Here is a 19,804-nt window from a genome sequence, read left to right on the forward strand (position 1 = left end):
AAGCTTATGCCAGGGTGCTGGAGAGGAGGCTCCGACCGCTTGTCGAACCTCAGATTCAAGACGAACAGTGCGGATTCCGTCCCGGTCGTGGAACAGTGGACCAGCTCTTTACCCTCGCAAGATTACTGGAGGGGTCCTGGGAGTTTGCCCAACCAGTTTACATATGCTTTGTAGACCTGGAGAAGGCTTTCGACCGGGTCCCTCTGGGGTTTTTGTGGGGGGTGCTGCGGGAGTATGGGGTGCCGGACCCGTTGGCACGGGCCATCCGGTCTCTGTACGCCTGCAGTAGGAGCTGTGTTCGTCTCCTCGGTAGTAAGTCAGACACGTTCCTGGTGGGTGTTGGCCTCCGCCAGGGCTGCCCTTTATCACCGGTCCTGTTCGTGACCTTCATGGACAGGATATCTAGGCGCAGCCAGGGGGCGGAGAGGATCCGGTTCGGGAGTCTCGGGATCGCCTCTCTACTGTTTGCGGATGATGTGGTCCTGTTTGCCTCCTCGGACCGTGACCTCCAGCATTCACTGGGGCGTTTTGCAGCCGAGAAGCGGCAGGGATGAGAGTTAGCACCTCCAAATCTGAGGCCATGGTGCTCTGCCGGAAACCGGCGGATTGCTCCCTCCAGGTGGGGGAAAACTGCCTACCCCAAGCGAAGGAGTTCAAGTATCTCGGGGTCTTGTTCACGAGTGAGGGTAAGGTGGAGCGGGAGATCGACAGGCGGATCGGTGCGGCTGCAGCAGTAAAACAGGCGCTGTACCGGTCCGTCTTGGTGAAGAGGGAGCTGAGCCGGAAGGCAAAGCTCTCCATTTACTGGTCGGTCTACGTTCTAAACCTCACCTATGGTCACAAACTCTGGGTCGTGACCGAAAGAACGAGATCTCGGATACAAGCGGCCGAAATGAGCTTCCTCCGTAGGGTGACTTGGGTATGAATGAAATGTATTGATTATGGGACGTAGTTTCCAGCCAGAATGAAGCTTTTATTTTGAAGCCATCTTATTTTGAAGAGTCTTCGGGAAACTGAAAGTGGGAAACAGCTGTCGAACGGTGAGGTAAGCCTCTTCTCCTCTTTAGCGGTTAGCGTATAGCATGCTGTGTCATTGAAATGTGTCAGCATGTGACCTTCACTAGCCAATGGGAAGCCTCTTCTCCTCTTTAGCGGTTAGCGTATAGCATGCTGTGTCATTGAAGGGTGTCTGCATGTGACCTCCACTAGCCAATGGGAAGCCTCTTCTCCTCTTCAGCGGTTAGCGTATAGCATGCTGTGTAATTGAAGGGTGTCTGCATGTGACCTCCACTAGCCAATGGGAAGCCTCTTCTCCTCTTTAGCGGTTAGCGTATAGCATGCTGTGTCATTGAAGGGTGTCTGCATGTGACCTCCACTAGCCAATGGGAAGCCTCTTCTCCTCTTTAGCGGTTAGCGTATAGCATGCTGTGTCATTGAAGGGTGTCTGCATGTGACCTCCACAAGCCAATGGGAAGCCTCGCACTCAGCGGCTCAATTGCGTATAAAACTCTTTATAAGACGCAAATTCGTCCCCTCGCGGGGAAGCAGACAGACGGGAACTATTGGCTTTCAGCCAATGGGCTGTGGACCTGCAGTCACGTATATGTACGTACTGATGATGCTTGTTTGTTAAATTAAATACTGTTTATTATACATCTCTGGACTTCTTCTTCCAAGCACCAGGCAGCTTGAGATTCTTTTGAACCTTAACACAACACAAAGTTACTGGCATCAGGACACAGTCACAGGTGTCACGTCATAACTTCACGTGACCGTGTTTATTGATTTGTATAAAGTTAGTGAATGAATCGTTTCAGTTCTGCTTCACATGGACCCACTGCGGCCTCCTTTCAGTTCATTAACACATTTAGAAAAGTCTTCACAATTCAGGCCGGTCGCGCTCAGCAGGAAGATAATCCAGCTCGTCGCTCTCCTCCGGTCCTCGCTCTGAGCTCCTCCCTTCATCTGACGTCAACGAGACAATGGACGAGATGAACGGGAGACACGATGAGATGAAACGAGAAGACAAAAAAAACATTTGATATGAATATGATGACGGGTTGAACTGAGATGAGGACATTAAATATGCCAAGATTAAAAAAAAGATATGAGATGTCTCCGTGTTTTACGTACAGAGGTCGTCAGGCGACAGCAGCTTCTTTTCACTGCAGGTCACGAGGACTGAAACACAAGATTCATTCATGAAGCGTCCCCTTGTTAACAAGTGCTTTTGATTTATGAGTCTCACAAGAGAATAAACGTAACTTTTAATTGAGTCCTTTAACAATCGGCTGATGTACCTGAGGGCTCCGGAGACGACGACTGTAGGGACCCCCCAGGAGAGAGGCATTCTGGGACACCATAGAGTCTTGCTGTGGTCTGCCCTTCAGTGTCTGGTCCTGGGGGGGGCCCTGTGAGGGGAGAGAACTGGTACTGGTCTTCAGTGGGGACAGAGGGCTGGCTCAACTGGGACTCTGTGGACCCAGTTGGACTGTGATACTGGTCTCTGAGGGATGGAAACTGAGACCTGAAGCTGGTCCCGTTAGAGCTGAACTGGGAGCGAATGTCATACTGGGAGAAGCCTCGACTCTCATCGGTTTCACACGGACCGGCGAAAGAGGAGGAGGAGGAGGAGGAGGAGGAGTGTAGCGCGTGAGGAGGGGTGAGGGAGCAGGAAGAGGAGGAAGAGGACAACCGAGAGCACTGGGAGAGCTGGTAGCTATCCTCTAGTGGTCCCAGTTTGGACAGCTGGCTGGACAGCACTCCCATACTGGAGTCCAGGGGGCGCGGTTGAAGACGAGGGTGAGGAGGGTAACGGAGGGGCGGGGAGGACCTGGTCTTGCTCGCGATGACATGGATATCCTGAAGTTTGTCAAACACCTGCAAGGAGAACATTGACATGAGGAACTGAAGAGGATCCGACCAGGATCCCTGAGGAACGCCATTGCTTGTTTTAAATAAACAAGGATTTTAAACCTGATTACATCGTAGTTACATTTTTAAATTGTGTCGAACCAAATAAAACTAGCTTGAAAGGAAGAAATATTAGATTGGAACCTACGATTAGAGGAGCAGCGTTTAGGATTCAGAGGTTTCTAGTGGTCACTTGTGAGGAGAACTACGGCGCCTTCAGGTGACGTCACAAAGTCAGTGTTTGGTTTGTCTGTTCTGAGCTGTAGAAACCTGGAGGAGCAACATGGAGGACTCCTTGAAGAAGAACCATAACTTCAGGTCCCTAAGTAGACATGAAGAGCTCACTCTGACGAAGACGACCTAGTTTACGGTGATTCTACAATAATAAAAACACAATTATCAAAATTCTATTTAATTTCTGGCGCTAGAATTGGACTAGTGTCAGAATAGAATTAGAATAGAATTGGACTATAATTGGTCTTGGACTATAATTGGACTGGTGCTGGACTATAATTGGACTGGTCTTGGATTATAATTGGACTGGTGCTGGACTATAATTGGACTGATCTTGGACTATAATTGGACTGGTGCTGGTCTATAATTGGACTGGTGCTGGTCTATAATTGGACTGGTCTTGGACTAGAATTGGACTGAACTTGGACTATAATTGGACTGGTGCTGGTCTATAATTGGACTGGTCTTGGACTAGAATTGGACTGAACTTGGACTATAATTGGACTGGTGCTGGACTATAATTGGACTGATCTTGGACTATAATTGGACTGGTGCTGGACTATAATTGGACTGATCTTGGACTATAATTGGACTGGTGCTGGACTATAATTGGACTGGTGCTGGACTATAATTGGACTGGTCTTGGACTATAATTGGACTGGTGCTGGACTAGAATTGGACTGATCTTGGACTAGAATTGGACTGATCTTGGACTAGAATTGAGCTGATCTTGGACTAGAATTGAGCTGGTGTCGGACCAACTGCTTCTAGAAGCCCCTTTAATAAATGGTTCTGACCTCTGTCATGGCTGGTCTCTTCTTCCGCTTCTTGTCCAGACACCTGCAGGCCAGAGCCACCACCTCCATGCAGCCAGCAGGTTCTGCAGCGCCCCCTGAAGACACAACAGGAGTACTGCAGGAGCTGCAGGTAACAAGCAGGAACACCAGCTCGTACAAACACACAGAGACTGACCTGTGATCAGCCGGTGGTCCAGCTGTTTCCTCCAGGCCTCTGCAGGCGAACCAGTCAGACTGTCCTCAACCTCCTCCACCAGGTCCTTCTATACAACCAGAACCAGAACCACATCACAGAGACAATCAATCAGCAGCCGTGTGTGTATGTGTGTGTGTGTGTGTGTGTTCTGACCAGGTATGTCTCTCCTGACTTCCTGTCCGTCTGCAGAGCTCGACGTCCGGTCAGAACCTCCATCAAAACCTGAAACACATGATACGTAATGAGAAAGGATGACCAGAACATCAGAATCAGGACTAAAGTAGATCAGGACCAGAGTGGATAAGGACAACATTGGATCCAGACTATATTGGATCAGGACTATAATTGATAAGGACTGTGGTGGATCAAGACTAGAGTGGATCAGAACTAGATTGGACAAGAGTGGGTCAGGACAAGAGTGGGTCAGGATTAGAGAGGATTAGGACTAAAAAGATCAGGACTAGAGGTAACAAGCTTGGATAAGGACTAGAGTGTTTAAGGAAAATAGTGGATCAGGACTAGAGTGGATCAGGACTAAAGAGATCAGGACTAGAGGAGATAAGGAATAGAGAGACAGGACTAGAGGGATCAGGACTAGATTGGGGTTCTGCTGACATTCAGAGAATTTAAAGTCTTTGATGATCACAGCGGCGATCTTCCGTCTCGGGTGAACCGACTACATTTCCCAGCAGCCCCTGCGGTGTCTCACCACTCCGAAGCTGTAGACGTCCACAGCCGTCCCCAGCTCCCCGTCCCGCACATATTCGACGGGCAGGTATGCCAGCGTTCCTCTGACCGTCGCCGTTTTACCCACCGACGCCGTCTGAGCCGCCGAGCGCCCCGCTGAGCCGCGAGCCGCGAACCGAGCCAGACCGAAGTCCGCCAGCTTGGCCACCAGGTGGCGGTCCAGCAGGATGTTTGAACTGCGGAGACGAAGACGGACAGAAGACCTCAGAATTCAGAATTCAGAGCGAACCGAACGGCGGAACTCGTGTTGAACGGCGAGCGTCTGCAGACCTCTTGACGTCTCCGTGGATCAGCGTTGCGTGTCCGCCCGGTGGGAAGTGAAGGAACTGCAGCGCTGCCGAGGCTCCTTTAACCACGCCCACTCTCTGAGGCCAGGACAGGGACACACACTCCTGACAGCGCGCACACACACACACACACACACACACAGGATAGAAACTCTTAAAACACATGAGAACACGTGGCCTGTGTGTTGTTTGTTACATTGTGTTTTACATGTGTGTGTTATGTTGTGTTACATTATGTGTTTTGTGTGTTACATTGTGTGCGTGTTACGTTATGTGTGTGTTATATAAGTGTTACATTGTGTGTGGTTTTTGTGTTACATGTGTTGTGTGTTTTACATTGTGTTATGTGTGTTATGTGTTTTTTTGTATTACATTGTGTGTGTGTTACATTACGCGTGTGTTGTGTGCTACATTGTATTATGTGGGTGTTACATTGTGTGTGTTATACGTGTTACATTGTCTGTGTACATTGTGTGTGTGTTACGTTACGTGTGTTATATTTGTGCTACATTGTGTGTTACATTGTGTGTGTACATTGTGTGTGTGTTACGTTACGTGTGTTATATTTGTGCTACATTGTGTGTTACATTGTGTGTGTACATTGTGTGTGTGTTACGTTACGTGTGTTATATTTGTGCTACATTGTGTGTTACATTGTGTGTGTACATTGTGTGTGTGTTACGTTACGTGTGTTATATTTGTGCTACATTGTGTGTTACATTGTGTAGCTGGTCCTCCAGTGATCTGAGCTCCATGTAGCTGTAGATCAGACACACTGACTCTGGTCCTTCACTGAAGCCCAACAGATCCACGATGTTCGGATGTCTGAACCTGAACAACAAAAAGTTATCAGATCTCACACAAACACAGGTAGACATATATATTTATTTATATAAAAATATATATATATATATATTTTTATACATATACATTTATTTATAAAAAAAAAAATATATATATATACTATATATATATATATATATAAATATTTATATATATATATATATTTGTAAAAAAACATATATATATAAATATATATATATACATTTTTAAAAAGTATATATATATATATAAATATATAAAAGCTGTACTCACTTTGATAGTTTGTCCACTTCAGTCTGAAAGCTCTCCTTCAGCAGAGTCCAGTCCAGCAGACAGTCCTACAACAACAACAACAACAACAACAACTCTGACCAATCACAGCCCACTTCCTGTCAGTGACGCATGTAGAAACACAAAAGGTCCTAAAGGTGTGTCACTCCGCTATGAGACCAGCCAATAGAAACACAGATCTGACCCAGTTATTGATCCGCTGCATGGCAAAGGTGAGGTCATCATGTGACGTGACTCGCATGTGATCTGCGCTGTGATTGGCTGACCTGTTTGAGCCTCTTGACAGCACAGTCGGTGTTCCTCAGAGACGCTCGGTACACAACGCCGAACCCCCCCTCCCCCACTTGCAGGGAGGGGGAGAACCCCATCGTCCCGGCATGCACCTCTTCATACGACCAGCACATCACCCCACTGCTGCTTGAGACCACCGGGGGGTGCTGAGGGGCGACATCATCCTCATCATCATTATCATTAAATTAGAACATCACCGTGTGTGGTTGTGTGTGTGTGTGTGTGTGTGTGTGTGTGTGTGTGTGTGTGTGTGTGTGTGTGTTACCGGGGCGGGTTGGTAGAAGTCAGACTTCAGATTGGGGGGGGGCGGGTCCGGTCTGGGGAGGGGTCTTCCTCCTCCTTCTTGGATTGCATGAAGAACATACATATTAAACTTCAACTGTGTGTGTGTTACCTGTGTGTGCGTGTCTGTGTGTTACCTGTGTGTGCGTGTCTGTGTGTTACCTGTAAGTGTGTATTACCCGTGTGTGTGTGTGTGTCATCTGTGTGTGTTACCTGTGTGATAGTGTGTGCTACCTATGTGTGTGTGAGTGTTACCTGTGTGTGTGTGTGTGTGTGTGTGTTACCTGTGTGTGCGTGTGAGTGTTACCTGTGTATGTGTGTGTATGTGTGAGTGTTACCTGTGTGTGTGTGTGTGTGAGTGTTACCTGTGTGTGTGTGCGTGTGAGTGTTACCTGTGAGTGTTACCTGTGAGTGTGTGTGTGTGTTACCTGTGTGTGTGTGCGTGTGAGTGTTACCTGTGAGTGTTACCTGTGTGTGTTACCTGTGTGTGTTACCTGTGTATGTGTGTGTGTGTGAGTGTTACCTGTGTGTGTGTGTGTGTGTGTGTTACCTGTGTGTGTGTGTGAGTGTTACCTGTGTGTGTGTGCGTGTGAGTGTTACCTGTGAGTGTTACCTGTGTGTGTGTGTGTGTTACCTGTGTGTGTGTGTGAGTGTTCCCTGTGTGTGTGTGCGTGTGAGTGTTACCTGTGTGTGTGTGTGTGTGTTACCTGTGTGTGTGTGTGAGTGTTCCCTGTGTGTGTGTGCGTGTGAGTGTTACCTGTGTGTGTGTGCGTGTGAGTGTTACCTGTGAGTGTTACCTGTGTGTGTGTGCGTGTTACCTGTGTGTTTGTGTATGTGTGTTAGCTGTGTGTTTGTGTATGTGTGTTAGCTGTGTGTTTGTGTATGTGTGTTAGCTGTGTGTGTGTTCTTAATGTGTGTGTTACCTGTAAGTGTGTATGTGAGTGTTACCTGTGTGTGTTACCTGTGTGTTTGTGTATGTGTGTTCTTAATGTGTGTGTTACCTGTATGTGTGTATGTGAGTGTTACCTGTGTGTGTTACCTGTGTGATTGTGTGTGTGTGTTACCTGTCGAGCTCAGTCTGACGGTGCTCAGTGTGGGCATTGCCTTAGGAGGAGGAGGAGGAGGAGGAGGAGGAGGAGGAGGAGAGGAAGAGTCCTTCAGACTGGAGGCCCCTGCAGAGAGAGAAAAGTCAGCTGTCGTGTTTGACCTCACTCTACAGAGGTCAGAGGTCATCACAGGTCATCAGAAAACTCACAGCCCAGGATGATATCACGGGGGCGGAGCAGCTCCAGACGCTCCAACAGGTCGATCAGCTCCCATACACAACCATTCCTGTTCTCCCATTGGTTCATCACCCAGTCGGTCCGCCTCTTCCTCCTCTCGGCCAATCGTACGGCGGTCTGATCCCCGAGGACCTCTGAGGCTTCAGATACACGTGAGCAGTTTATCATTCAGAGTACTGTGTGTACTACTTCAAGGTACTTTACTGAATATTGTTGTTTTTACTACATTCTTATGAAAGCTTGAGTTACTTTACAGATTCAAATTATTAATCAACTAATAAATGATGACGTATTGATGACGATTAAACTTTATTGATTGAAGTAGTTCACAATACTAATACACCAATACAATCCGATAATACAACAGAGTACTTCATTCTAGACAATGAATACTTTGATGGTAATACTAGTGTACGTCTACTTCAGTATCAGGATAATATCGTGTACTTAATGGTACTTGTTGTCAGTAATACTTGTGTACTAATGGTACTTGTTGTCAGTAATACTTGTGTACTAATGGTACTTGTTGTCAGTAATACTTGTATACTTAATGGTACTTGTTGTCAGTAATACTTGTGTACTAATGGTACTTGTTGTCAATAATACTTGTGTACTAATGGTACTTGTTGTCAATAATACTTGTGTACTTAATGGTACTTGTCAGTAATACTTGTGTACTAATGGTACTTGTTGTCAGTAATACTTGTGTACTTATGGTACTTGTTGTCAGTAATACTTGTGTACTTATGGTACTTGTTGTCAGTAATACTTGTGTACTTATGGTACTTGTTGTCAGTAATACTTGTGTACTTAATGGTACTTGTTGTCAGTAATACTTGTGTACTTATGGTACTTGTTGTCAGTAATACTTGTGTACTAATGGTACTTGTTGTCAGTAATACTTGTGTACTAATGGTACTTGTTGTCAGTAATACTTGTATACTTAATGGTACTTGTTGTCAGTAATTCTTGTGTACTTATGGTACTTGTTGTCAGTAATACTTGTGTACTAATGGTACTTGTTGTCAATAATACTTGTGTACTTAATGGTACTTGTCAGTAATACTTGTGTACTAATGGTACTTGTCAGTAATACTTGTGTACTTATGGTACTTGTTGTCAGTAATACTTGTGTACTTATGGTACTTGTTGTCAGTAATACTTGTGTACTTAATGGTACTTGTTGTCAGTAATACTTGTGTACTTATGGTACTTGTTGTCAGTAATACTTGTGTACTTATGGTACTTGTTGTCAGTAATACTTGTGTACTAATGGTACTTGTTGTCAGTAATACTTGTGTACTAATGGTACTTGTTGTCAGTAATACTTGTATACTTAATGGTACTTGTTGTCAGTAATTCTTGTGTACTTATGGTACTTGTTGTCAGTAATACTTGTGTACTAATGGTACTTGTTGTCAATAATACTTGTGTACTTAATGGTACTTGTCAGTAATACTTGTGTACTAATGGTACTTGTCAGTAATACTTGTGTACTTATGGTACTTGTTGTCAGTAATACTTGTGTACTTATGGTACTTGTTGTCAGTAATACTTGTGTACTTAATGGTACTTGTTGTCAGTAATACTTGTGTACTTATGGTACTTGTTGTCAGTAATACTTGTGTACTTATGGTACTTGTTGTCAGTAATACTTGTGTACTTAATGGTACTTGTTGTCAGTAATACTTGTGTACTTAATGGTACTTGTCAGTAATACTTGTGTACTAATGGTACTTGTCAGTAATACTTGTGTACTTAATGGTACTTGTTGTCAGTAATACTTGTGTACTTATGGTACTTGTTGTCAGTAATACTTGTGTACTTAATGGTACTTGTTGTCAGTAATACTTGTGTACTAATGGTACTTGTTGTCAGTAATACTTGTGTACTAATGGTACTTGTTGTCGGTAATACTTGTATACTTAATGGTACTTGTTGTCAGTAATACTTGTGTACTAATGGTACTTGTTGTCAGTAATACTTGTATACTTAATGGTACTTGTTGTCAGTAATACTTGTGTACTTATGGTACTTGTTGTCAGTAATACTTGTGTACTTAATGGTACTTGTTGTCAGTAATACTTGTGTACTTAATGGTACTTGTCAGTAATACTTGTGTACTAATGGTACTTGTCAGTAATACTTGTGTACTTAATGGTACTTGTTGTCAGTAATACTTGTGTACTTATGGTACTTGTTGTCAGTAATACTTGTGTACTTAATGGTACTTGTTGTCAGTAATACTTGTGTACTAATGGTACTTGTTGTCAGTAATACTTGTGTACTAATGGTACTTGTTGTCAGTAATACTTGTATACTTAATGGTACTTGTTGTCAGTAATACTTGTGTACTAATGGTACTTGTTGTCAGTAATACTTGTATACTTAATGGTACTTGTTGTCAGTAATACTTGTGTACTTATGGTACTTGTTGTCAGTAATACTTGTGTACTTAATGGTACTTGTTGTCAGTAATACTTGTGTACTTAATGGTACTTGTCAGTAATACTTGTGTACTTATGGTACTTGTTGTCAGTAATACTTGTGTACTTAATGGTACTTGTTGTCAGTAATACTTGTATACTTAATGGTACTTGTCAGTAATACTTGTGTACTTATGGTACTTGTTGTCAGTAATACTTGTGTACTTAATGGTACTTGTTGTCAGTAATACTTGTGTACTTAATGGTACTTGTCAGTAATACTTGTGTACTTATGGTACTTGTTGTCAGTAATACTTGTGTACTTATGGTACTTGTTGTCAGTAATACTTGTGTACTTAATGGTACTTGTTGTCAGTAATACTTGTGTACTTAATGGTACTTGTTGTCAGGGTAATATTGTAATGGTACTTTCCAGGTAGCGCTACACCTTGTTTGCCGTTAGCAGCGTGAGGCGCTCCGGGTTCGGGTTCTACTCCCGGACTCACCGAAGCGGGTCCAGTCCATGTCCGACAGCCCGTCCATGACCCGGCAGAACTCCCACAGGACGACGGGCGGCAGCTGGAACAGGAACGTCGCTCTCTGCTCTCCTGCCGACATGTTTAATGGCACGAGACGTTACCTGAAGCTAACAGGCTAACAGCTAACAGAGACCCGGCACAGAGGGGGCGCCTTCAGACCTGGACCCGGATCACCCGCCTCGGAACAGTCCGGAACAGACAAGTTACAGACTCTAAACTCTCTGTGAGATCAACGACTTCTGCTTCTCTGCTGCTTCCGCCCGCTGCGGGTCAAGCTCACTGCAATAAGAGCCGCTTCCGGTTGGCAGTCCTCCAAAATAAAAGACTGAGAATTGAATCACGTTTTCTGTTTTTACACAAATACAGTGAGATTTAGAGAATTCAGTCCTCAACATGTGCAATATTATTCTAATAATTATAATTACAATAATAATAATAATTAATATTATGATTAAAATAATGATAGGAAATGTATTTATAATACAAATAATAATTTGAATTATTATTATAATAATAATAATAATAAATTAATTATTATATAATAATTATAATAATATGGATAATAATTAATTCCTTCTCTTCATCCCTTGCTCCCTCAACCCTTTCCCACTTCCTATATCTTGTTCACTCGTTCCATCTCTATAAACCATTTCATTTGACACCCACATCACTATTGTCTTTGCTAGTGAAATTATATTAAAATCCATTAGGGAAATGATTGTCGGAGGAACTTTGCATGAGCTGCACATCATCAGTCACTCCGCCTGACAGAGAGGACCAGAGAGGAGACCAGAGAGGAGACCAGAGGACCAGAGAGGAGACGAGGATGGATAAACTTCTTCTGAGCGTCGTCGTCGTGTCGGGCAAGACTTTAATATCTTTTATCCTTTTCCCATCTCTGACTTCCACTTCTTTGTTTGTCTTTTGTACTTTTATGTAAAATGATAATCTGAATGAGTGAGTTAGGTTATTAATATTAAATGTAATCAATAAGCTGTTTGTCCATCCAGGACTGTGTGCCGTCTCATCAGCTGCTGGACGTCACTACCATGTTGTTCATGAGCTGAAGACCATGTCTGAAGCCCAGCGTCACTGCAGAGAGAACTACAAGGACCTGGTCACCATACGAGACCTGGAGGACCTGGAGACCCTGAAGACCCTGAAGAGACCGGTCCACTCAGTGAGTTTTACTACGTCAGTGACAGGTGGTCTGAACCTTCTACATTCACACAGTGGAGGACAGTCTGCAGATGAACTGGACCTCAGTGTGTACTTGTACTTCACTTGAGTATTTTAGTTCAATGCCTGAATCTAACATTTCAGAGGGACATTTATTTGATAGAGTTACTTTACAGATTGATATTATTCATATAAAACATGTGATTTAATGCAACATACGGTAACACTTTATAGTAACTACACGCTATTTAGCATTTAAAAAAACTGACCTCTTTTTTAGGTTTCTGCTCGAAATAACATCCCCAAACTAAAAGGTGTGTATCTCTGCAACCACAAAGGCTATTTGAATAATGTTGGTGTTATAATAAAGGCAACACATGGGAGCTTTTGTTCAGATGTGTAAATATTAGTATATTTGTTACTGGTTAAGAGTAAATAAAGATGAAAGACAGCAAAAGTTGAATTTCCAGGTTCGCCAAGGAAAAGAAAACACTTTCAGGATGATTATCTCTCTGAAGGATGCAGAGCAAAGGTCAAAAACCACAGAGGTCACAGCACAACATGGGACCAGTCTCTCTGAAAAGTTTGACTTTGAATAAGTAAAGCAGAACAAAGTTAGAGAGGATTAAATACGGATTAATTATGCAAAGTGGACATTTGGGCACCATCTGTGCAATTTAAATGTTCTCATGTACTAAACCATATATTTCACTTGTATATTACTTATGGTGTTCAATACAAATACAGCAGTCTTTGTTGATTAGAAGAAGAACATTTTTATTTTTTTTTAAAGCCAAAGATAATGAACATTTGTGACTGTAAGCGCTAAAGCGATTCATGTTGCTGTGTTCTTTGACTCATATCTCGGTGATGCTTTGGTGCAGAAGGATTTTAAAGATGTTTAGAATCTGTGTGGAGTCCTCTTGCTCTTTGCTATCTGTCTTTATCTGATAGCACCGAGCTACGGGATGCTAGTTCCGGAAATGAGTGGGCTGACTCCTAACAAAATTATGATTATGATATTTTCATAATTCTTTTAGTTGGTGTTTAAGTTGTGTTGAAATGGCTTACTAATTATTGCAGCCCATGTTCTGTTGTTTAATTTAATGTATATCATAAATATATGTGCTCATGTTTAGTGTAATGTTTTACACAATTTAACCATAATGTGTAAATTTCACCCCAATTAGGGGGCAACATTTTTAAAAGGTTAATTATGAGTAAACACTTAATTCATCATTTCTAAAGCATTGTTCCAACATTTACACTCATTAGTCAGTAATTCATGAACGCAGTTATAAATGTTTTATTCTTGATTAATAAGCTTAACTATTATGCGTTTCATGATTGGGTTTTCCTACTTTATAAATGATGTATTCTGCATTTGTAAATTAAGTAATATGTATTACAGACCCTTTATTAAGGACTTATAGAGCTCTCCTGGCTCTCCTTCGCCTTCACACGTCTCCTTCTGCTCCGCGTCTCGTGAGGTTCCTGAACGCATCGCTCTCTCTCTTCCAGTAAGCGTATTGCATCACTTCCGGTTGCCAGCTTCGCAGCTCGCGATGTTTTCTTCTCCCCCTCCCGCTCCCTCTTGCTCAGAGTGTCTCATGTATAGCTATTCCTCTGCCTCCCTTAATGATAACGGTACATGCAACAAGTGTAGTTCATTTGCTGGTTGGAGGCAGTTCTAAGTGGGTTAGATGCACGGCTCCGCACCATCAAAGCTCAGACAGTTACGCTAGTTAGCCCGCCTCCCCCCATAGCCGTGCGGAGCCTTTAGCGTTAGCCTCTGTTAGCTGTCCCCCGGCAGCCCCCGAGCAGCCGGATGGCTGGGTGACTGTTCGAAGGGGTTTTAAGTCTAACCAGAAGCCCACTGAGCACCGCCAACCTCTTCACGTTTCGAACCAGTTTTCCCCACTCAGCGACGCACCCGCTGAGAAACCCACTCTGGTTATAGGTAGCTCCATAGTCAGAAACGTGAAGATAGGGAAGCCAGGGACCAAAGTCATATGCATCCCGGGGGCCAGAGCGGGCGACATTGAATCTTGTTAAAAACTGCTGGCTAAAGACGAGCGTAGTTACAGTAAGATTATAATACACGCCGGCGGTAATGACTCCAGACTGCGGCGGTCGGAGGTCACTAAAATTAATGTGGAATCGGTGCGTACTTATGCCAAGACAATGTCGGACACCGTAGTTTTCTCTGGCCCTCTCCCCAATCTGATCAATGATGACATGTATAGCCGCATGTCGTCATTCAACCGCTGGTTGTCCAGGTGGTGCCCAGCAAACAATGTGGGCTACATAGATAACTGGCAGACTTTCTGGGGAAAGCCTGATCTGATGAGTCGAGACGGCATTCATCCCACTTGGGATGGAGCGCGTCACATTTCTGTGAACATGGCCAAGTTGATTAGCGGACTTAATCCACGACCCAGAGTTCAGATCAGGAAGCAGAAGCAGAGTTGTAATCTTCCACCCTTCTCTTCACTTCCATCCGAGCAGTTACCCACCCTTAACCTTAACTCTATAGAGACTGTGTCTGTCCCACGGCCACTTAAATTAATTAAATCAAAAGTAACCAGAAGAGGAGTCATACAAAATAACATCATAGAGGTTAACATCACTATTTTAAAAGTGCAACAAAACAAGATAATTAAATGTGGACTCCTAAACATTAGATCTCTGTCATCTAAAGCTGTATTAGTAAATGATTTAATATCAGACAATCACATTGATTTATTGTGTCTTACTGAAACCTGGCTGAGCCATGAAGAATATGTCAACCTAAATGAATCAACTCCTCCGAGTCATATTAATACTCACATTCCTCGAGGTACCGGCCGAGGAGGTGGAGTAGCAGCCATCTTTGACTCAAGCCTATTAATGAATCCTAAACCTAAACTAAACTACAACTCATTTGAAAGCCTTGTTCTTAGTCTTTCACATCCAACCTGGAAAACATTACAGGCAATTCTATTTGTTATACTGTACCGGCCACCAGGTCCATATTCAGAATTTATATCTGAATTTTCAGAGTGTTTATCAAGTTTAGTCCTTAAAACTGATAAGGTTATTATTGTAGGAGATTTTAATATTAATGTGGATATTGATAATGATTGCCTTAGTACTGCATTTATCTCATTGTTGGACTCGATTGGCTTCTGTCAGAGTACAGAAACCCAAGCGATTCCTTCTGCATTTGATTCAATACCACGTCTCAATGTGACGGAGGACTCCTGTGCTAACTTTAGTCCGTCCCAGATTGATCATATTGTCGATAGTGCTACAGGCTCACTGAGAATGACACTAGACTCGATAACCCCACTGAAGAAAAAGACAGTGAGGCAAAGGAGGTTTGCTCCCTGGTAGAACCCTCAGACCCGCGACCTAAAGCAAACTTCACCAAAGCTTGAAAGCATATGGCGTTCCACCAATCTGGAAGAATCACGCTTAGTTTGGAGAGATAGTCTTAAAACATATAAAAAGGCTCTCCGCAATGCCAGAGCAGCCTATTACTCATCAGTAATAGAGAAAAATAAGAACAACCCCAGGGTTCTCTTTAGCACTGTAGCCAGGCTGACAGAGAGTCACAGCTCTGTGGAGCCGTGTATTCCTATAGACCTCAGTAGTAATGACTTCATGAACTTCTTCAATGAAAAGATTTTAACTATTAGAGGCAAGATTGATGATCTCTTGCCCTCAACTACTGCCGATCTGTCCTCAAGAGGAGTGGCCTTGGAAACGGCTGTATGCCCTGGTGTATATTTGGATAGCTTTTCTCCCATTAACCTAGACCAATTGTCCTCAATGGTTTCTACTTCTAAACCGTCTACCTGTCTCTTAGACCCCATCCCAACTAGGCTGCTTAAAGACGTGTTGCCTTTAATTGGCACCTCTCTGCTGGATATTGTTAATGTGTCTTTGCTAACAGGCCATGTACCACATTCCTTCAAGGTAGCTGTAATTAAACCTCTCCTGAAGAAGACCACTCTTAATCCAGAGGTGTTGGCTAACTACAGACCGATCTCTAACCTTCCCTTCCTCTCTAAGATCCTTGAGAAAGTAGTCACAAATCAGTTGTGCGACTTCCTACATCAGAATAGTTTCAGTCAGGATTTAGAAAACACCACAGCACAGAGACAGGACTGGTGAAAATTACAAATGACCTCCTAATTGCATCAGATAAAGGACTCATCTCTGTACTGGTCTTGTTAGACTTTAGTACTGATAAAGGACTCATCTCTGTACTGGTCTTGTTAGACCTTAGTGCTGATAAAGGACTCATCTCCGTACTGGTATTATTAGACCTTAGTGCTGCGTTCGACACCATTGATCATGACATCCTATTACAGAGACTGGATCAGTCGATTGGCATTTCAGGTACCGCACTAAGTTGGTTTAAATCCTATTTATCAGATCGATCTCAATTTGTATTTGTAAACGATGAAGCCTCAATGACCACCAACGTTAATCACAGAGTTCCACAAGGTTCTGTGCTTGGACCAATTTTATTTACCTTATATATGCTTCCTTTGGGCAATATTATCAGGAAACACTCCATAAACTTTCATTGCTATGCAGACGATACTCAATTATATCTATCGATCAAACCAGAGGAGACCAACCAGCTCGCTAAAATTCAAGAATGTCTTAAAGACATAAAAACATGGATGACCTGCAACTTCCTGATGTTAAACTCAGACAAAACTGAAGTTATTTTACTGGCCCTGAACACCTCAGAGATCAATTATCTGGTGATGTGGTTTCTGTAGATGGCATTGCCCTGGCATCCAACACCACTGTAAAGAATCTCAGCGTTATCTTTGACCGAGACTTGTCCTTTAACTCCCACGTTAAGCTAATCTCAAGGATTTCATTTTTTCATCTACGTAACATTTAAAAAATCAGGCACATCTTGTCCCAAAAAGATGCAGAAAAGCTGGTTCACGCGTTTGTTACTTACAGACTAGATTACTGCAACTCCTTATTATCAGGCTGCTCTAATAAGTCTCTTAAATCCCTCCAGTTGATCCAGAATGCTGCAGCTCGTGTACTCACAAAAACTAAGAAAAGAGATCACATGACTCCTGTATTAGCTGCTCTGCACTGGCTCCCTGTAAAATCAAGAATCACATTTAAAATTCTTCTCCTCACCTACAAAGCCTTGATTGGTGATGCCCCATCATATCTTAACGAGCTTGTAGTACCATATTGCCCCACTAGAGAGCTGCTCACTAAATGCGGGGCTACTTGTGGTTCCTAGAGTCCTAAAAAGTAGGATGGGAGCAAGAGCCTTCAGTTATCAAGCTCCTCTTTTATGGAACCAGCTTCCACTTTCAGTCCGGGAGGCAGACACAGTCACCTCATTCAAGAATAGACTTAAGACTTTCCTCTTTAATAGTGCTTATAGTTAGGGCTGAATCAGGTTTGCCCTGGTCCAGCCCCTTGATATGCTGCTATAGGCTTATAGGCTGCTGGGGGATGTTTTAGGATACACTGAGCACCTATCTCCTCTTCTCTCTCTCCTTATGGATGAATTTACATCTCTCCATTGCACCTTATTAACTCTGCTTCCTCCCCAGAGTCGTTGTGACTTCACGTCTCATAGGGTCCATTGGACCTGGAGGTGTCTGATGCTGGTGAGCCGGCCTCCCATTGGCCCTGCTGATGCCCCGCCCCCCCTCCTCTCTACCTCCTTCTGTTTCATGGATTGGAGTTCCATTCATACATTGTCATATTCATGTAATGTGTTTATGTAACTTTGTAAATGCTGTTCATTCTGTACACATGACATCTATTCATCTGTCCATCCGGGGAGAGGGATCCTCCTCTGTTGCTCTCCTGAAAGGTTCTTACCTTTTTTCCCCTGAAAGGGTTTTTTCTATTTTGTGGGGAGTTTTTCCTGATCCGATGTAAGGTCCTGGGACAGGGATGTTGTAGGTGTACAGATTGTAAAGGGTTTGCACTTCAAAAACTAATAAAAATAAATTATTCCAGTACTTCTTTGTCAAAATGCCATTCAAAACATAAAGCAAAAACAAAAAACAAAGCATAGTACAACAAAAATGACCTGTACTCTGATGCTCTCCAGAATGTTCTGTCTTTCACTGATCTTGGTACCATTGTGACCAACCTCCACAGGGGGGTTTATGGACAGCAATTCCTGGTCTATGTCCCTGACTTTCGAGCCCAGGTACCACTCTTCATTATGATGCTTGCTGTATAGCCACACATTTGTGATCTGTTTGGTGACACCTAGGCAGACACTGTGCTGGTACTCAAATCCTGTGATCATGTTGAAACTCTCAAGTTCCATCAAAGGGGATGATGGGCCTTTCACACCCATTACTGGATTATCAGGTGTTGCCAGCATAGCATGCTGAAAATGATTTGCCTCTGTCCTTAAGGCTGGTTCTGGAGATTCCCAGATATATGGGCCACTGCCACTGTGAAGGCAGAAGTCACACCCATATTTGCCATTGAACTGTTTGGTATTTCTCAGGAGGGGGCGGGCAATGGAATCTGAGGAGCAGAGTGAATGAATTTTGCTTGTATGCTCTGTTTTCAGAATCCCTCCATTTAATTCCAATATGTTGCAGTTCTTTGAACTGTGACACAAAAGCAGTCAAAACCTGTTATCGGTTGAAGGCTCAGCTCAGACCTGAGGGGGGCAGCAGAGGTCAGATGTGTGAGAAAGAGTGTGCACTATGTGCCTCTTAGCCATACTCTCCCTTTACAAAAGAATAGACTGTATGAAGATGTGCAGGATTGTTTGTGTGTTTTCGCTCACCTATACGAGTCCAGAGGCACACAACTCTTCAGTGGGGGAGCTGTACCCAGACATGTTGATCCTTCCAAAACTTTGAATGGGAGTGAGAAATGATTGATCTAAATGACATGAGAGAAATAATTCAAAAACGGCCATTCCGACTACATTAGTGCGGCCAAATATGTAGTACAATTGTCCTAACCGAAATGGCAGAAATGATCCCTTCTTGCCCCAACCATATCTATAGTAGGCTCTTGTCTAGGATGCTGCAACTTCTAGGGGGGCATTCCTAGGATCATGCTGCAACTTCTAGGGGGGCATTCCTAGGATCAGCCCTCTACGTGTATCGAGTTTCAGCTAAATCAGATGAGTTTGAGATTTAGGGGGCACATGCACTGATCTTAACCCAGGAAGGTGGCCCAAATCATGCCCAGCAGAGTGACCCCCTTCCTGGAGGTATTTTTAAATCCATCCAATGTGCTTGAAACTTCACACAGGTGTAGTAGTACTATAGTTCATCATAACCCCACTTGAATTTCAGAGCCCATTATAACTCAAAACAGCAATTTTACCATTGTTGAGATCTGGTTAATTTCACAGTATATGGTCTCAACATCAACATTGCTGAAATCTAAAAACTGCCATTTCGACTACATTTATATGGGCCAATCCTGTATGCCAATTGTCCTCTCAGAAGGCAGACATTGTCCCAAATGCCCTTACTTTTTCAAACATCCATAAA

The 19,804-nt window shown here is 43.3% G+C and overlaps 1 protein-coding gene across 2 annotated transcripts; it reads right to left on the reverse strand.

Annotated features, from left to right (window-relative positions):
• Positions 1-1,737: 1,737 nt before the first annotated feature.
• irak1 (interleukin-1 receptor-associated kinase 1) lies at positions 1,738-11,378 on the reverse strand. 2 transcript variants are annotated; one of them, XM_034536350.1, is made up of 15 exons: positions 11,076-11,378; positions 8,116-8,283; positions 7,925-8,032; positions 6,844-6,920; positions 6,554-6,724; positions 6,270-6,334; positions 5,894-6,005; positions 5,158-5,279; positions 4,850-5,063; positions 4,294-4,362; positions 4,120-4,207; positions 3,945-4,039; positions 2,301-2,880; positions 2,134-2,181; positions 1,738-1,965 (listed from the first exon to the last, which is right to left on the reverse strand). In XM_034536350.1, the coding sequence occupies exons 1-15, from the start codon at positions 11,185-11,187 to the stop codon at positions 1,880-1,882; spliced, it is 2,115 nt and encodes a 704-aa protein (XP_034392241.1). In that variant the 5' UTR covers positions 11,188-11,378; the 3' UTR covers positions 1,738-1,879. The 2 variants fall into 2 exon arrangements, 1 of the variants encoding a protein (XP_034392241.1); XR_004609685.1 differs by having other exon boundaries at positions 1,901-1,965; positions 2,266-2,880.
• Positions 11,379-19,804: the final 8,426 nt, after the last annotated feature.

This window comes from Cyclopterus lumpus, chromosome 7, assembly GCF_009769545.1.
Source record: "Cyclopterus lumpus isolate fCycLum1 chromosome 7, fCycLum1.pri, whole genome shotgun sequence".
NCBI classification, from domain to species: Eukaryota; Metazoa; Chordata; class Actinopteri; order Perciformes; family Cyclopteridae; genus Cyclopterus; species Cyclopterus lumpus.